The following is a 19077-nucleotide window of genomic DNA, read 5'->3' as shown; positions in this document are numbered from 1 at the left end:
AATGTTTTAGTGTCATTCGGCAAATGTACTAGGCATGAGTTGCATCCCTTAGCTTCTTTGTTATATGGTTGTAATCACTTGATGTCTCAATTTGATCAATGTGATTTAAGTCATTTATAGGGAAAAGAATATGGTGGCTAATGGTTTGCCAAAGGTGAGTTTTTCTTTGGACTTGGGCTATGTTATGTTGGGTGACCCTTATCCTTTACTCGTTGGTTTGCTTCTAGATGATATTTCCGGAGTTGCTAGGACTCGAGCTATTTGTGTAAACCTTTGGGCTGAAGTTCTTCCTTGTTTAGCGGTTTTGCTTGGGCTTTGGGCCCCTTTGTAGCAAAAATAAAATAAAAAATATAACTATGTTTGTCAAACAAAAACAAATGAAATTACTATTATACATAATTGAAAAGAAATATTAGAAAAGAAAAGGCTATAGGCATAAGTTTGCACAAACATGTTTTTGTTTGTTTTTCTTTTTTCATCACCCACATGTAACTATAGTACTCCTCCATTTTCTCTCTCTCACTTCCTACTTTTTCCTTTTTTTTTAATTGAAGGAGGATTCTCAACCCTCCTATTTCCATCCCTTCCTCTCACACATTACTTTTTATCTAATTATCTCTATAAAACAAAATTAATACAAACTGTTGACGTGGCTTAACCGTGACTGTTCAAATAGGAAGACATGGAAAGGTAGAGAGATTAGGAGGGTAGAAAATCATACTCCTTTTTAATTTGATTCCAATTTCTTTTTTAGATTGTCATATTTTTAACACGCACATTGTGTGTGACTTTTATTTAGTCTAAGTTGTAGGAAGGGCAATGATTGAATTTAGGATGTAATGCACTAAAGAGAAAACCCCTTTCTACTAGTTGTTGGGGGGAAGGGGAGGTGGGGGTTTGTGTTGAATGCTATGATGGGCTTATGTTGTAAGGAGGCTAGCCAAAACCTTCACGTCCTTCGTTTCTGAGCTAGCGAGGACTAGACCCAAAGCATCCCGAAGGAAAAGCAAGTCCTAGGGAATGCTTTGTTGTTCTTTTGAGTAGCTTTTGGGTGCTTGGCCTGGTGATATGTTTAGTGCTTCTAACGCTGATGAATTACTTCTAGTGCTGATGAGGTGCTTCATGTGGTAATTGAAGTTCTTCCTACGGTTGTTGAAGTTATTCCAATGACTGTGAATGCTTTTCTAGACAGTCAAATGTTTCCCTAGTAGACAAAGTGTTTTCCTTGGTGTTGAAGAAGTGTTTCCCTCATTGTTGATGAAGTGTTTCCCTAGCTAACGAAGTGTTTCCCTTGCTGATGAAGTGTTTTCTTCGACCCTATCAAAGTGTTTCCTTTGGCGCTGTCAAAGTGCTTCCCTCACTACTTTCAGTGGCATTGAGGAGTATTTTTTAAACTAACAAACACTAGGAACGAGTGATAATCTTATAAGTTACGACTTGCACGAATGATGTATGGTGTGAAAGCTAAAAACCACTAGTTTGGCATGAAAGAGAGATTATTCTTGGATGTATAGTTTTGAAGTAGCTAATCTAAGGTTTCTAATGGTTTGGTGGTTTTGTAGGAGCTAAGGAAGCTTATTGGAAAGCTCAGGATGAAAGGAAAGATTGTCCCTAAAGAACTAGGGTTTTCTACACTTAGACAAAACGTGCTATGTTTAATGCATTCTTGCCCTTGTCATTCTTCTTCCCTTTGCATAGTTGTGTCTTTAGATCATATTGATTCCTTATATTTATAGAGTAGTGATCATTCCAAGCTCTAGCTGGGAAATCTCTTGGTTTCTTCTCCTCTTCCAAATTAGCTAAGTCTTTCATTCACCTTTCCATTGCTGTAGCTACAAGTTTCCTTTTAGGTGCACACTGCCCAGGGTATCTTATTTCCTAGACCAAGTCCCATAACACCTTTAATGGACCAAGTCCACAACACCTTTCTTAGACTAAGTCCCACAGCATGACTATCTTTGGTAGTGCTCCTCCATGCTTTCTCTCATCTTTTTCCTATGTGAGCTGGGAAAGGAAAGATTTTTTTTTTTTTTTTTTTTTTTTTTTGCACAATAAAAGGGGCCCGTGACTCTAGGTAAACATGTGATTTGGTTAACTTGACTTTGGGTTTTGGAAACATATGTGAGCTTGGAAAGGAAAGATTTTTTTTTTGCACAATAAAATGGGCACGTGACTCTAGGTAAACATGTGATTTGGTTAGCTCGACTTTGGGTTTTGGTTGTTTCCTAAGTATCCTAGTTAGTTTGCAAGGGAAGGGGTAAGGATAAATTTGTTTTCACTTAAGCCTTCCCATGTGAAACCAAAATCAAAGGGTTAGAATTTTGGTGCTCCCAAGTGGCCCAAAAGTCTTCCAAAATTTTAATTTTACGTAAGTCTAGTAAACTTTATAACCATCCACAAAACGAACCACTCGACAAGACCCATTACATGACTTGGGCTCATTTAAGCATGTCACATGCTTAGCGTGACTCAAATTGATGTATTAACATTATAATAAAGCTTGACACGATAAATATGCATGATTTGCATGGACTTGACGTCTAAAAGACTATTGTTTTATTGGTGTGATATGATTGTAATTTGCACACTCTTCATTTCATATTTCATATGAATTTAAGTTGGACTTGTAACCCCTTCACAATAATCGGCCTTTGAGACATGATTGAGCTTGTAAGTTGGACCCTAACACCACTAGTTTAGAACAATCCAGGCACTGTCAGAAATTTAATCCTAGCCGTTCAGAACTATCTTAAGGTTAATAGTGTACCACTTATTAGCGTATTTAAACAAATCAATTTTACATAGCCATAGGATGATTTTCAAGGGCCAAGATGAAATACCTTGTATTGTATTATACAGATAGGTTCATACACGACCCAAATTCCTTTTACTTATCCCTCAATCTAACATTTTCAAGTAAAAGACGAAAAAAATCGACCTCTCAAATTCTTACTTATATCTCTCTCTCTCTGAACGCTCTCTCTCTCTCTCCTCCGCCTGTTTCTCATTCTCTCTCTAAATTCTCAATTATTCACAAGGTATGCTTAAGTTTATCTCTTTTAGGGTTCTCTGTTTGCTGTATCATACATTAAGAAATCTGATCGGCTTTCAATTTGGGGCTTTTGCGCGGTTTCGAATTTCGATTCGTGAATTAGAGATTGGGTTTGTTTGCTAACGATCTAGGTGTTTAATTTTGTACTTATTAATATGATTTTTTGACCTCTGATTCTTTCACTCGGATGCTCTTTTGTTATCTTCGCATGAAAACTAAGATTTAGGGTTTCAGGCCTGTGATTGTTCATATTTGAAGCGATAGTTTTGGTACTTCAGTTGATTTTTGTAATGGGTTTTAGTTGTGATTGTATTTCTAATGGAACTGGGCTTGTTTTTAGCTTAATTTTATGTTTTCTTTTGAATTTGGGGCTATGAGTCTCTAGGATTTATTTTTGGGTTTTTTTTTGCTAATTTGTTAAGGAATTTAGATTAGATTAATTCAGTTCCTTAGGGGATATGTTTGGACTAGAGGAGGGACGGACTGACCAGTGTGTGAGGGATATCCTTGGAAACGAAAGGGATGAAGGGGGGTTGTATGGCTCAGATTTTGGTTTTTTTCTGTGCCCCTTTAATGTGTTGAAGTAAAACAGTAAAACTAATATGATTATGTAATGTGTTTGCTTCATTAGTCATGATCTTATCGTCGTGTAGTATTTCAGGTTGCTTTCGTCGTACGAGGACTTTGCTAGCGGTTTCATTTCTACTTGAACTTTACAATGGTAAGCCATTTCTTCTTCCCAGATCTAAAACTCTAATCTTTTAACTGTTTTTGTCGACCCTGAATTGTTATGTTTTATGTGGAATTTATTGAATTTCAGGAAGGAGGAGGCGATTTGGATACCCAAATAGAGAAGTTGCTGAATGTAGAGAAGCAAATGAGGCTTGCTGGTGATGTAGCGGGAACCAAGAAGGCGGCCACTGACATTCTTGAACTCTGCTTTAAGGCGGGTGCTTGGAAGACTCTCAATGATCAGATTGTTGTATTATCCAAACGTCGTGGTCAGCTCAAGCAGGTAACCTTTAGTAACTCTTAGATTCTTTGGCATCTTTGTTTGTGATTGTGTATTTTTAAGTTTGCGAATGAAACCATCCAATTAAAATGTTTAGTCTTTGTTTAAATGGTACTAGTACAGTGCTCAATTAGTTACTGTTGTCCCTTACATTAATTTTTTGTGCTTTGAGCATTTATTTGGTTTTTTTTAAAAAAAAAAAAAAAAGAAACAGAGTTTTGATCATGTATGTACATATGTATGTAGCTATCTTTGTCTTATGAGTTGTATATATACATATATTTGGCCTAAATGGTTCCTGAGATTGACATAACTCCTCACTTGGGTCCCTGATGTTGAAAATCGATAGAAGTGAGTCCCTGAGTTTGTCCACCGTCAATCATTTTGGTCCTTCCGTGAAAAATCTCCGTTAAATTGAAAAGCAAGTGGAGGGGTTGATTGTACAAAAATGCCCTCAATTTAACGGAGGTTTTTCATAGCAGGACCAAAATGATTGACATGCACCAATTCCCTTGTTTGGATTGGATTCATAGACATAGAAATTTAGAATTTATGCGTAGAAAAAAACTTGGAATTTGGGACCTCCAATTCCCAAGTTTAAATTCCATGTAAATAGTTGTCATTTCCAAATTTCCATGAGTGAGTTTAAAATAAAAAATACATAATAACTCAACAATGAGTGGCCACCCTCAATTTAATGGAGGTTTTTCACGGAAAGACCAAAATGATTGACATGCACCAATTCCCTTGTTTGGATTCATAGACATAAAAATTTAGAATTTATGCATGGAAAAAAAAAACTTGGAATTTGGGACCTCCAATTCCCAAGTTTAAATTACTTAGTAAATAGTTGTCATTTCCAAATTTCCTTGAGTGAGAGTTTAAAATAAAAAATACATAATAACTCAACAATGAGTGGCCACCCTCAATTTAATGGAGGTTTTCCACGGAAAGACCAAAATGATTGACATGCACCAATTCCCTTGTTTGGATTCATAGACATAGAAATTTAGTATTTATGCATGGAAAAAAAAAACTTGGAATTTGGGACCTCCAATTCCCAAGTTTAAATTACTTGTAAATAGTTGTCATTTCCAAATTTCCTTGAGTGAGAGTTTAAAATAAAAAATACATAATAACTCAACAATGAGTGGCCACCCTCAATTTAATGGAGGTTTTTCACGGAAAGACCAAAATGATTGACATGCACCAATTCCCTTGTTTGGATTCATAGACATAGAAATTTAGAATTTATGCATGGAAAAAAAAACTTGGAATTTGGGACCTCCAATTCCCAAGTTTAAATTACTTGTAAATAGTTGTCATTTCCAAATTTCCTTGAGTGAGAGTTTAAAATAAAAAATACATAATAACTCAAAAATGAGTGGCCACCCTCAATTTAATGGAGGTTTTCACGGAAAGACCAAAATGATTGACATGCATCGATTCCCTTGTTTGGATTCATAGACATAGAAATTTAGAATTTATGCGTGGAAAAAAAAAAAAACTTGGAATTTGGGACTTCCAATTCCCAAGTTCAAATTCTATGTAAATAGTTGTCAGTTTCAAATTTCCTTGAGTGAGAGTTTAAAATAAAAGATACATAATAACTCAACGATGAGTGGCCACTACCACCACATGTCACCACATCATCACCATCACTACTGCCGCCACCACCACATACCGTTGTCTCCCCCGCTCCTGCCGCCACCACTACCCACCATCATCACCACCGTCTCCACCACCTCTACTAGCACATTTCCTAACTACTGTCTCTCATTATATATTATTGACTTTATACACATTTAATTCCATATTTAAATTCCACTGTTCTTTTAGGTTAACCAAACAAGAAAATTCACAAATTCTAGATAATAAAATTCTGTCATTTCAATTTCTGTTATTTATACATCCGTAGTATTCTTAAGTTTTCTCATCCAAACGCAATTTAAGTGTTACTGGTATCTATTTTCCTTTCAGAGGAACAAAGTCACTGCTGTGGTTGGGATATCTATGATTGTGGGGTTTTTTTTTTATTTTTAATTCAGAAGAAGCAAAAACTAAAATATAAAAAATTCATTATATATATATATATATGTATGTATTTGTTTTTGTGAATATATATCTTTCATCATTTCTTGGTTAGAGAATATTGAATATTGGTTTTATTGCTGAAGACTGCTTTCCAATGCACATTTATCTGTGTTTGTCTTGGTCATAATTAAGTATTATCGGCATATCCTATATTAGTCACTTTCTGTGATAATATGTGTTCCAAGTTGCAATTGATTGCATTCCCAGAAGTAATGTTCTTTTATTGTTATTGCTCATTCGGTTGTTTGTTTCCATGCAGGCTGTGACTGCAATGGTCCAGCAAGCGATGCAATATATTGAACAGACACCAGATATTGAAACTCGTGTAGAGCTTATTAAAACACTGAATAATGTTTCTGCTGGGAAGGTAAACTTATAGTAAAAAGCTTCACATTCCTCCAGTTCAAATTATGTAATTTCAACCTAAATAATTTTTTGTTTAAAATTCTCATGAACACTGTTATTCTTTAGATATATGTTGAAATTGAGAGAGCCCGGTTAATCAAGAGACTTGCAAAGATTAAGGAAGGGCAAGGGCTTATTGCTGAAGCTGCTGATTTGATGCAAGAAATTGCGGTCAGTATGGAATTACTCTCTTCCCTCTCCCCTCTCCCCTCCATGCTCTCTAGAAAAAAAAAAAAAAAAAAAAAAAAAAATTGCGGTCAGTATGGAATTATTCTCTTCCCTCTCCCCTCCATGCTCTCTAGAAAAAAAAAAAAAAAAAAAAAAAGGACAATACATTTTTTAGCACTCATTTTTAATCGTTAATCTTTGCAGGTGGAAACTTTTGGTGCCATGGCAAAAACTGAGAAGATTGCTTTTATTCTTGAACAAGTATGGATCTAATTCTTTTCAGATTACTCTTTATATTCACTACTCATTCATTACACTCACAACTTTTTATGTCTTAGTTCTGGTTCTCATTATGAGCCATGCTGCGTATATTTATTTTTGCAGGTTCGGTTGTGTTTAGACCGTCAAGATTATGTTCGTGCTCAAATACTCTCAAGGAAGATCAGTCCAAGAGTTTTTGATATTGATGCTTCAAAAGAAAAGAAAAAAGCAAAAGAAGGTGACAATGTTGTTGAAGAAGCTCCTGCTGATATACCATCGCTCTTGGAGTTGAAGCGGATCTACTATGAATTAATGATACGGTATTGAGTGTTTTTATCCTATTCTATGTTTTTGTTCTGTATTTGTTTAAATGTTTATATTATCTTCACACGGTTTGCTATGGCTTGACTACCACTTTAGATTTTTTGAGGCTATATGATACACTTGACTCATACATTTGTAGGCTTGTATTCAGACAAACATCTTAATATGCATGAAATTACATATCACGTGAATATCATGTACATATTGAAATGCTGTTATTAGGTAGTATTTGATTTACTATTTTGCCACTTGGGAATCTGTATGAGATTCCTTCTGTGTTTTTAAGTGCAAATGGGTATGGGTTCACCTGTTTTGTAGCTATTCAAAACCAATCAAATGAGGTTTTGCATTCCCCAAAAAAAAGAGGTGGATCTCCCATTCCCTGATTGTCTTGATATTTAATCATATTGATGAATATGCCCTTATAGGTATACTTTGTATTGGTGCTTTGGTATATAAGCAGTTCCATCCTAGTATTTTCTAGCACAAAGATGTGAATGTTGGATTGCATGGATTTCTAGGAACCCATTGCAATGAATAAGCATGGAGTTCCTAGAATCTGATTTGGCCAAAACACTAGCTTGGTTCAATATCTGACATTGTTCCATTCTAATGTTGTTTTCTGGCATGGCTCCATACAAACCACAACAGTTTTAAAGAACGAAATATCTGACGTGATGAATAACTTTAAGTGTTTTTTTTTTTGGCTTGTTCATAAGATTAGGTATGAGGTCCATGAATCCATGATTCTCGTTTTTAGTTTCAGATGCTAGAAGCTGAATGGCTTCCACATAATTATGTGAATTGTTTCTGTCTAAATAAATAAATTGCTGTTGGCAGCATTATACCTTGGATAACATAGCAAAAATATCTAGCAACAAGTGGTTGGCACTCTTTTGTTATTGGAATTGGAAAAGCCTTTTTTTGTCAAACTCCTATCATCCCTTGTGTTGCATAATTTAGGGCATCCCGTGACTCAGAATTGAGAATCACACATGATCACAACTAGTTGAATTCTACGTGATGTTTGTAAACTTTTTGACATGTAATGGATCACTGATGTTCTCTTATTGCCTTTGTAGGTATTATTCTCACAACAACGATTACCTTGAGATTTGCCGTTGCTACAAGGCGATATACGATATTCCTTCTGTTAAGGAGAATTCAGCTCAGTGGATACCGGTAAAATTCACATATATATATATACTATTATTAAGAATTATATCCTTTGAATTTAATTGAGCTTTTCTGATACTTTTATTCAGTTATATATCTATATATATATATATATATTATCCTTTGAATTTAATTCCTTTGTGACACTTCTATTCATTTAGGTCTCAAGGAAAATCCCTTTAAATATTAATTGAGCTTTTGTGACACTTCTATTCATTTAGGTCTTGAGGAAAATCCCTTTGAATTAAATTGAGCTTTTGTGACACTTTTATTCATTTAGGTCTTGAGGAAAATCTGTTGGTACTTGGTTCTGGCTCCATATGATCCAATGCAGTCAAGCCTTCTCAATTCCATACTGGAGGATAAGAATCTTTCTGAACTTCCATATTTTAGGTATATTCAACAATAGCATATTAGCATCTGTTGCTCATCTCCCTTTGTGGGTTCGCATTTAACATATGCTCTTCTATGACTTATGATGTCTGCCTTTGTTATTATGCTGTAGGTTGTTGTTGAAACAGGTGGTAACTATGGAAGTCATACAATGGAACACTCTTTGGAATACATACAAGGATGAGTTTGAGAGTGAGAAGAACATGCTTGGAGGCTCTTTGGGCGACAAAGCAGCTGAAGATCTGAGACAGAGAATTATTGAACATGTAGAGTTTCCCCTACATTGCAATTTGCTCTTTATAACTGTTCAATTAGTAATTTGTTTCTGACATGTGTTACTGTTTTTTCAGAACATACTTGTTGTTTCCAAGAACTACTCAAGAATTACCTTGAAGCGACTTGCAGAGCTGCTGTGTCTGAGTATACAGGTTTGTTAATGCTCAATTGCATTTAGTATTAAATCTTTATTACGATGAATGATTTTTTTCAGATTAGCTACAACAGGCTTGAATATAATCAGTTTCAATTAGAATCTCTTCTAATTTCCAAGACAACCCCACTGGCAGCCAGATTTACACATTACAGACTGTTGTGGTGAAGTATCACGCCTTAGTTTTAAAACATTTTGGTGTGATTTGCTTTCGGTTATAAGTCTCACGGCTCTTGTGCTGTGTGTCCTTCCCCTCAATAGTTTATCCATTTCTCTGCATCACTCTATTTTCTGTCTGCACTCTTTTCTTGCTTTTATTGTGATTTTTAGTTAATCTCTACATTTCCTTACGTGTGTGATGTTTAAAGTCATAGGTAATCCTGATTAATTGTGATGTGTTGATGTTTGGTTTCTCTTTTGTTTTATTTATTTACAAAAAAAAGTCTGAAATGTATTAATGCATCATTGTATATGTAACATATTTATATATGATAACAGAGTTATCTGGATAATCTGACTGTTTAGGATGCCGTAGCTGGACTTATTTGAAATATTTGATTTTTCTTTTTTTATTCTAGTTTTATATATAGCTTTGCCCCCGTCCTATGCAGGAAGCTGAGAAGCATCTGTCCGATATGGTTGTGTCCAAGGCACTTGTGGCCAAGATTGACAGGCCAGTAGGAATAGTCTGTTTCCAAACTGCGAAGGATAGCAACAACGTTCTGAATTCGTGGGCTATGAACTTGGAGAAACTGCTTGATCTTGTCGAGAAGAGCTGTCACCAAATACACAAAGAAACCATGGTACACAAGGCTTCTCTGAAGGCTTGAGAAGACTCAGTATCACAAAATTTCAGGTTTCAGGTAGAATTCTTCTGCGCATGGCTTGCTTTAAAATGGGTTTAAAACAAAATGGATAATATAAAATGATGCCCTTAAACCATGCTTGGAGGTAGGCGCGAATCTTTGTTTCGCGGACTAAAACAACTTTCAGATTCAAGCATTTGGATTAAATCTTTGTTTTGATCTGGGGCTGATCAGGCATGCGTAACATGTTGTTTGTTTTGTTTGCGTTATGCTTGTTAAAACTAAAAGATTGTTGTAAGCTACGAGCACTTAGTTTGCTAGTAGGTAATGAAAGCAAAACATTGATGGTATCTGTTTTTTGCATTCGAAAGAGAAATTGAGTGTTTCACTTCACTTGTTTATGCTCTTTGGCTTTGTTAAGATTCATTGTGTGCTACATACATGGTTGCTGCAGAATATCTCCATTAGAATTGTGCTTTCAGAGTGTTTTGGGTAATGTTTTTAACGTGATTGTTTCATATCGATAACATTGCCATAATGTCTTAGGTTTCTGTTTCTTTTATCCTTGACAACGTGCTCCGCCCGTCCTTCGGGTGGCAGGAGCTGCGGGCAAGTGCTTGGTAACCCAACGGTCCAGTGAACCGGCGCGGGGCAGTCCAAGGACCTATGGAAGTTGGGGTTCGTCCCCGGTCAATGTTGGATCAAACAATAGGGAACCATAGCATTGACGTCTTTTTTAAAAAATTCAATACAATAGGGGAAATATCGTATACCTCTAGATCCGGACCTGGCAAAAAGTAAAAACGGAGGCCAAAGTTTTTAGTGGTTTTAGTTTTTAACTTAATTTGGTTTAGTTTTTACTTTTTAGCAAGCCTACACCAAAATCAGTTTTGATGGATCTGTAGGAAATGAATGTTGCCATTAGGTTTTTATCCGGGACCATTTTAAAACCCCTATTGCTACAAGGGATCGCAATGTGGGAACAAATACAATTTCTGGGTGAGCACAGTGCGGAGCGGTTTTAGGGTAAAATTGAAACCGAAATTTTTTTTGGTTCGGTTTGACCATGTGCAGCGAAATGAAATCGAATCAATCGGCTTTGGTTTGGTTCAATTTCAAATGGTTTTGTTTCGGTTTGGGCCTACTTATAGGGCCATTAAAAATTGGACTTGCTTGATAGGGTTGTTCCGGTTTGGGTTTCCAATTTAATGATCTTTTATTTAAAGTTTTTCTTTTTCAATTTGTTTTGGGCCCCAAATGTGAGAGAAGAATTTTATTTTTTTTATTTTTTATTTTTTTTGGTTGAACAATGGATCTTGTTAGATTAGTCATTGACGGGATTTGAACCCACGACATCATGCAAAGGCTTAACATTTTTCCACCACTGTGGTAAATGACCACTTGCATGATAGAAGAACAATTTACAATATCTAAAACCAAAATTGATAACCACACTAACCCAAATGCCTAATTGGCCAATTAATTTTTTTTTATATATATTTTATGTGGCTCGGCTCGATTCTACATATTAGGAACCGATACCAAATTTTATTTTAACTTTCAGTTCGATTTCAAAACTACAAAATCAAACCATTATGTGCAGTCCGGTTTGGATTGTGTTTTGGCTTTAATTTTCGGCTTGACCGTCGGAGAGCATTTGACTTGCACACCCCTCGGTCCTAGCCTTACTCACGGTTGTGAATTCTTTTATAGGTAAACAAATTCGAGCATCCACACCACTCACGATGGTGCGCGTGTTTGGTTTCAGTAATAGGTGGTTTTATTGAGAGGAACTAAAAACCTTTCGAGCAAATCACTCTATACTATTATGACTGCAGCAATGTCCCCACGGTGTAATTGCACCAACGAGGATGCTCCACCCATGGATAGAATTTGGGAGAGTTTGCTACAGATTTACGCGACTGTCGACAAGCTCCGAAATGTCTCACAAAAAAAAAGCACGCAAGAATCATTGACCTCGAGAAGCACGTGAAGGCCCTAAAGGAAGACGTCTCCAATTTTATAGAACCCGTAGCAGAGGCAATGCCTATTCAGACCACAACAAGAACTGTTGTTCTGTACTCACGAGCGAAGAGTTGACGCTATGCTCCTGAGGCTTCACGAAAGAAGCCCCATAGAGCTCAAGAATCCTTGAAATTCTAAGACCTAGCCAAAGGTCCAACACTCAATGTCAACTGCATTTATGGGGAGTAAGAGTACCTGGGGAAGATCCACAAGGATACAAAGGTGGCATGCAAGAAGCCCAGGATGGTGGCAACTATTAGCAAACCACTTCCAATCGACTCCAATATCCTAACGTTTTCCGATCGGGATTTGGAGAACGTCCACTCACCCCACGATGACGCTCTTGTCATCAAGGTCTAAATTTCAAACGCAATGGCTAGCCGCATTGCAATCTCCAATAGCTCACGGACGTGCACAAATGGGAGTTGGCAGCCCTTCATGAAGCCCATAAGAAGGTGGTTGAAGAGGAGCACACTGAAGGATACAACCTTGGATACCTTTCAAGTTAAGCACGTGCGAGACCACTTGGGTGGTTGGGATATCTACAAGACCTACGAAGAAATCAACAACACCAACTTCCCTGTGCCATAGGACTTGTTGAATGAGATGTCAGATTTAAGTAAACTCATTATATATTGTATAAATAGTTATCTATTTTTTTTTTCCTAAATGAGATACATTAGTTCATTATAGATTGTGTAAAATAGTGCCCGTTTATATTTGAAAAATAAATAATTACATTAAGATACATAAATTGCAAAGTAAAATGACATATAGAATAAGAAGTATTAAAATATAATGAAAACATGGAAAATAAACATATAATGTAGGTTCTTCTAAGTATTCAGCTAGTCTCTTACAATTTATTGAAAATAAAATAAAATGCAAAATGAAAGTTACCTATTTTCTATCTAAATAAGAGTTGCGACCTAAGTGAGTGCCTATGCGAGTCTAGGTAGACACTTAGACAGGTTTGAATAGGCAAGACGAGCGCCTAGGCGATAAACTGTCTAACGAGTGCACAAATAAATCTAAACGCCATTTCTTAATCTTCAAACATCATGAATTAATCGAGTGTTGGACTGCCGCCAGCCACCTAGGGCTAAGCGCCGCTAAACGGAATTTTTTAAAACAGTGGCTAAAAGCGATAGCCAATCCATAATTCTACACGCCTTCAAATTCCACGTTTTTCCCTTTCTTTTCCCCTCAAAACTTTACAATTCCCGCAACTCGCTTTCCACGGAATTTTCAACTCCATGGAAGCTCAAACCGCCCCGAAACTTCAAAACCCTCCGAAACCCCGCAACCCCATCACAGAGCTATGGTGGTTCTTCGCCATCTCCGCCTGCGTAAAGCTGCTTCTGATCCCAGCCTACAAAAGCACAGACTTTGAGGTCCACCGCCACTGGCTAGGCATAACCCACTCTCTCCCTCTCTCCCAATGGTACTCCGACGAGACGAGCATTTGGACCCTCGACTACCCGCCATTCTTCGCCTACTTCGAGCGATTCCTTTCCGTTTTCGCCAATCTCATCGACCCACAAATCGTTCACCTCCAAAAGGGCTTGAACTACAGCTCAAACACAGTGCTTTACTTCCAAAGAATCTCTGTAATCTTATCGGATTTGTGCCTTTTGTATGGGGTTTTTCGATTGACTAGGAATTCGGATTCGATGAAGCAAAAGATGATCTGGGTATTGGTGATTTGGTCGCCAATGCTTGTGATTGTGGACCATTTGCATTTCCAGTACAATGGGTTTTTGCTTGGGATTTTATTGATTTCGCTTTCGTGTTTGGAGGAAGGGAGGGACTTGATGGGTGGGCTTATTTTTGCTGTGCTATTGTGCTTCAAGCATTTGTTTGCAGTCGCGGCGCCTGTTTATTTTGTTTACTTGTTGAGGCATTATTGCTGGAAAGGATTGGTGAGGGGTTTCTGGCGGCTTTCGGTTTTGGGGACTGTTGTTGTGGCTGTTTTTGCATTGGCATATGCCCCATTTGTGTATCATGGGCAGGTAATCTCTCCGGCTCTGGCTTTTTGTTTTTGAAATGGTTCTTTGCAATCTTCATATTAGTCTACACTACTGCTAAGAAACCTCATATTTATTCTGGTCTTTGCTTGTGACTTGTCGTTCAAACAATGAATAGCTCGGTGGTTTTTCCCTTCAAATGGAATTTTGAGGAGAGCTGAATATTTGTTAATACTTTGCAAACAAATAGTAAGGGACTTCTTAGGTTTGGCACCTCTTTGTACTGTTTTTTGTGTATCTTACTATTGGAAGATGAAGATCATCTGAAATATTATCTTCTTTTGTTAACTTGATTAATCGATAATATTGCATTACCATCGTAAAGCCACATAGTTTCCTAGCAACAGTAAAGTTGTATTAGCATTTGTTGTGCGAACCATGAACATAAGGAAAGATACAGATTTTCAGTGACAGAAAACTGACTGGAAAAGCAGATGATATTGCATATCAATTATTGTTCTGATTCATATTTTTTGAGAGCTAGTGACTGAAAATTGTTGCACATTTTACATTAAGAACTTCACATTGTACAACCTTCTTTTTCTGGGTGGTATGGAAGGAGGGTAATAAGAGGAATTTTTAGGGAGAAAGGGGGAAGGATGTGGATCAGTTGTGGTATAGGTTTCGATTTTGGTATCCCTTTGGTGTTGTTGTCTTCAGAATTTTGATATGGTTCTTTTGAAGCTAATTTTAATCGTTGAAGTACTATTTTTCGTTTGCTTATTCATCCATTTGTTATGAAAGAATAATTATGAGTATCCTTCTATTTCTTGTAGATTTAGCTTAGAATGATAAGTGGACATATAAAAATAATATGAAAGTTGTTATTTAAGTATCTGTTTCTACAATATTGATGAGCTCCACGAAACTGCTACCCCATTTGGAGCTAATATAGTTCACATCATTAGCATATGAACCATATGTATCCGTGTCTTGACATTTCTTGGTGATGATTTAGTGTTTAGGGTTCAGTCCTTCCTTCCATGGGATGGAAGGCCTATTAAGTTTCCCATATTTCTGTTCTATGACCCTTATATCTACAATATGAATTAAACGTAGTTAGTGAGGAGAGGGATGAAAATCGAAACTCCTGCCTCAATCGTTTAAACCTCAAAACGTTGATGAAAGAAACTGTGGGAACAAAGGTATTCCACCCAATCTACTGGTACTCATGTTTAACAAAATGAAGCAAGGGAATATACTACGCCAAGATAATTATGCAGTAATGTTGCTCTCTGATCATTTAATAACAATTTGCATGTATCTTGGACAAGTCATTTAATTTTTCTTGTACCTTTACAGCATATGCCATCAATTTTATTCATGCGTCGTAATTTGATTGTTGAACTTTACCTTGCAGATGCAACAAGTTATCCACCGCATGTTTCCTTTTGGAAGGGGACTTTGCCATGCCTATTGGGCACCGAATTTTTGGGTGTTCTATATCATACTGGATAAAGTGCTTGCTTTCTTGCTTGGAAGACTTGGATTCAACATTCAAGCACCAGCAGCTTCATTCACTGGTGGGCTAGTTGGGGATTCATCCCCTTTTGCTGTACTACCTCAGGTAATTCTCAATGGTGAACTGGAAGGAGGTGCAATATAATAGGATAACATTTAAGTATATCAAATCAAATGGGGAAACAAAACCCCTTGGTTGGATGGTGCTGCTTGTTGACGGTTCACTTGTCTGCACACCGATACAAATTCACGTAAGTATGAATAGGTGGTAGGTTAAGGCTGCTTTGGTTCTTGTAATCAACGCTCTGTTTACCTTACGCTCAATAGAACTAGCAAAGAAATTAAGTAATTAAAGACTTCCCAATGCCCAATTCAATTGTTTGCCACTGTTTTTCGGGTGGTCCACCAATCACCCTGAGTCCATGTGTCAGTATTTGACCTTTAGCTTGAGCTTCTGACCGAGCAGAAGGAAGAAGGCTCTTCATACCCTGTTAGTATGTTCAGTGCTGTTGATTGATGAGATGAGATATTCTACTTATCAGGCTTAGGACTAGGTTATCTTAACTGATAAAATAAGATAAATACAGATTTTTATTTCTTTCACATGTTTGATGTTTTTGGGACCTAATTTTTTGTAAATTGGTGAAATGGTAGGTCACTCCTGCGACAACCTTTATCCTGGTTCTGATTTCCTTAACCCCTTGTCTCATTAAAGCTTGGACACATCCACGACCATCGTTGATTACCAGATGGGTAGCCTATGCATATACTTGTGGGTTTATGTTTGGGTGGCACGTTCATGAGAAGGCATCACTCCACTTTGTCATCCCTCTTGCCATTGTTGCAGTGCAGAGTTTGGATAATGCAAGGCATTACTTCTTGATATCAATTGGTATGCTTCTTCTTGCTTTCATTTATTTGCAGAGAAACGAGGGGGGTGTCCTTTACAGATTTGTTTGAGTGGGGGTTAATATGCTTCAGGATTGCGAGCTATTGCCAGATGCTAACTTCACATAAGTTAGCATTACCAACTGAGCTTTATCCTAGACCTGGCGTAAAATGTCAGAAGTTTAACCTAGCTGAAGTAAAACTGAAATGTGTGCATGTTGAAGTAGTTGTCCCTAAAATGACTAAATATGTTATGGAACTGTTTTCTTCCTACTTACCCAGGAATATTGAAATTGAAGTCTGTCGTGACAAAATTCAAATGACAACGTTTTAAGGTCTCTAATAATATGTATTGCTGTTTAGAATATTTTTGAAAAATAAAGTTTCTGCATCGTGATTTCAGCATTATATAGCTCTTTATTTTGCAAATTTTCCCCAAATCACAGGTACTGTTTAGCAACACTTTCGAGTGTAACTAACGGTATTCCAATTTAAGTTTTAATGTGGGTTTTTTATCTGTACTATTGATCATTGGCTTCCTACCTATACACTAAAAGTTCTAAGCCATGTTTCATGTGCAGTGTCCTGCTACTCACTGTTCCCACTTCTATATGAAGCCCAGGAGTATCCAGTAAAGGTCCTATTGCTGTTACTACACTCCACGCTTATGTGGTTAGGTTTCTCTGCACAATTCGCTAACGGGATTGCCCTTGAAACGGCAAACTCTGGAAAGAAAAAAGATGATGATTTTCAATCGAAGAGACGTTCTGTTGGAGCTGCCCAGAAAGGAGGGTTTGTTATTGGGTGGGTTCACTGGAGTTATTTGGTTAGTATGTTGCTGGTTGAGATTTGGGGTCAGTTTTTGCATCCCATCATTTTTGGTGATAAGCTTCCTTTTATACCCCTCATGCTTATCTCAACATACTGTGGAATAGGGGTCATGTACTCTTTCATTTGGCAATTAAAATGGATCCTTGATTCGTGATTGTTCAGGTTTTGACGTTATCTTAATTAATATAGTATTATGAAGTGAATTTTGGGTGGATTCTAATTCCTTTCCTACTAGCTCAAAATATTTTTTACATATGTGCGTGTATAAAGAGATAAAGAGAAATTTGGAAAAAGCGTCCGCTTTAGAGGAGTTTTTGGGAGTCTAGCCTACCAATTAGTTTGACTTTTTAAACAATCTTTAATGTTAGATTTCTTAAAGTCAATTTTTACGTTCGTTTCCTGGACAATTCAATAGTTTCGGATTATTTAAGAAAAATTAGTTTTCGAGACCCAAAAAGGCTTCTGTCCTCATTTCAAAACTCTTAGAATGATTGTCATTTCATACGTGAAACAGGACTTAATTGACCTTGTACCTTTAATTGGATTTCTCAAGTATAATATTTGTTTGTTGTCATTAGAGGTGACAAATCAATCTGTTGGATTCGGAGCAATGAAAACATGGCCGGACACATTTTGTGATAAATATTTTGCCTATTGGACTGGATTTTGGCTTAAAAGAAGAAGGGAAATACCCTAAAAGGGGACACTTTCTTAATCTTGGGACATAAATCATGCACAAGCCATGCACACCATGCACAAAACCGAAATTATTGAAATACCCACATATAAATCAAGGTTCTAAAAGACGCTAGGCGCTAGTCGGGTGGCGGGCTAGGGCCTAGGCGGACAAGGCGGATTTAAGTAAATCTATTATATTTCATGTAAATAAGTGTCTGTTTATACTTAAAATATATATAATTTCATCATAAACTACAAAATATAATGACATATATATTATGAATTATTGGAACATAATGAAAACATAGGGAACAAGCCTATAATGTGTGTTCATTTAAGTATTCAACAAGTCCCTTACAATTTATTGAAAAAAATAAATTCAAAATGGATGTTATCTATTTTCTGTCTAAGTGAGTTTCAACCTAGGTGAGTGCCTGGGCGGGCTAGGCGGGCACCTCTGCAGGTTTAGGCACCATTTCTTAATTTTCAAATGCCTAGGCATTAATCGGGGCGGTGACCAGCCGCTCGCCTAAGTGACGCTAGGCGAGGATTTTTAGAACAGTGATATAAATACTAAAAATCATTAGCGTATTGCATCACTGTTCTCATTTGGAAGAGAGGGTTGTTGTGACATTCCCTGACCCCGATATCCCCATATACCAGGGTGGGCATATGTTGGTCGACACCTGAGGGTGATGAAGCCATTTTAACATGCATACAAATAAAAATATGTAGATATAAAGACTTACACCAATGCCGAATCGTGTTCAGAGCATACAACTAACAAAAAAAAAAAAAACACCAAAGATCCGAACAAAGGAATGAGACCTACATTGAAAAGACTCGAGGATACCTATGCAGAAATGCCCTAGCACCAGGATCGTATGTGATGTGATAAATAATAGCACTCAAATTAAACCCTCTTATTGACAATTGCAGTAAAGATGTAAGTAGGGATCGTTCTAGGTCGGGGATTAGGAGGGATTGCTAATCTAATAAAAACTGACTCAACAATACAAAACTAGGCTTGAAAACACTTAAATAAA

At 36.9% G+C, this 19077-nt stretch overlaps 2 protein-coding genes across 8 annotated transcripts; both read left to right on the top strand.

The window, feature by feature from the left end:
• The first annotated feature begins 2910 nt into the window (after positions 1-2910).
• On the top strand, positions 2911-11361 carry LOC103960234 (26S proteasome non-ATPase regulatory subunit 12 homolog A). 7 transcript variants are annotated; one of them, XM_048591781.1, is made up of 13 exons: positions 2911-3038; positions 3706-3773; positions 3873-4067; positions 6418-6525; positions 6630-6734; positions 6936-6992; positions 7116-7312; positions 8399-8498; positions 8773-8885; positions 8998-9151; positions 9236-9313; positions 9927-10178; positions 10668-11361. In XM_048591781.1, exons 2-12 carry the CDS (start codon positions 3771-3773, stop codon positions 10143-10145), a joined length of 1329 nt encoding a protein of 442 aa, XP_048447738.1. In that variant the 5' UTR covers positions 2911-3038; positions 3706-3770; the 3' UTR covers positions 10146-10178; positions 10668-11361. The 7 variants fall into 7 exon arrangements, with proteins under 7 accessions (XP_048447738.1, XP_009370945.2, XP_018506147.2 ...); XM_009372670.3 differs by lacking the exon at positions 10668-11361 and adding an exon at positions 10267-10514; XM_018650631.2 differs by lacking the exon at positions 10668-11361 and having other exon boundaries at positions 2912-3038; positions 9927-10514.
• Positions 11362-13274: 1913 nt separating this feature from the next.
• On the top strand, positions 13275-17556 carry LOC103960233 (probable dolichyl pyrophosphate Glc1Man9GlcNAc2 alpha-1,3-glucosyltransferase). The gene is made up of 4 exons (XM_009372669.3): positions 13275-14158; positions 15534-15740; positions 16289-16526; positions 17104-17556. The coding sequence occupies exons 1-4, from the start codon at positions 13403-13405 to the stop codon at positions 17505-17507; spliced, it is 1605 nt and encodes a 534-aa protein (XP_009370944.2). The 5' UTR covers positions 13275-13402; the 3' UTR covers positions 17508-17556.
• The last annotated feature ends 1521 nt before the right edge of the window (positions 17557-19077 follow it).

This window comes from the organism of the source record quoted next, unplaced genomic scaffold (genome assembly GCF_019419815.1).
Source record: "Pyrus x bretschneideri cultivar Hongxiangsu unplaced genomic scaffold, Pyrus_bretschneideri_v1 Contig35, whole genome shotgun sequence".
In the NCBI taxonomy this organism is placed as follows: domain Eukaryota; kingdom Viridiplantae; phylum Streptophyta; class Magnoliopsida; order Rosales; family Rosaceae; genus Pyrus; species Pyrus x bretschneideri.
Note: the sequence above shows the minus strand (reverse complement) of the source record. Positions and strands in the feature narration are given on the sequence as shown.

What these genes read in the sequence shown, in the direction of transcription:
- LOC103960234 (XM_048591781.1), top strand. An exon ending in TACTATGAATTAATGATACG is followed by an intron (nt 7,313 to 8,398) that starts GTATTGAGTGTT and finishes TTGCCTTTGTAG; the next exon opens with GTATTATTCTCACAACAACG. An exon ending in GACAGAGAATTATTGAACAT is followed by an intron (nt 9,152 to 9,235) that starts GTAGAGTTTCCC and finishes CTGTTTTTTCAG; the next exon opens with AACATACTTGTTGTTTCCAA.
- LOC103960233 (XM_009372669.3), top strand. Translation starts at nt 13,403, where the DNA reads ATGGAAGCTCAAACCGCCCCGAAACTTCAAAACCCTCCGAAACCCCGC. An exon ending in CATTTGTGTATCATGGGCAG is followed by an intron (nt 14,159 to 15,533) that starts GTAATCTCTCCG and finishes TTTACCTTGCAG; the next exon opens with ATGCAACAAGTTATCCACCG. An exon ending in TTACTTCTTGATATCAATTG is followed by an intron (nt 16,527 to 17,103) that starts GTATGCTTCTTC and finishes TTTCATGTGCAG; the next exon opens with TGTCCTGCTACTCACTGTTC.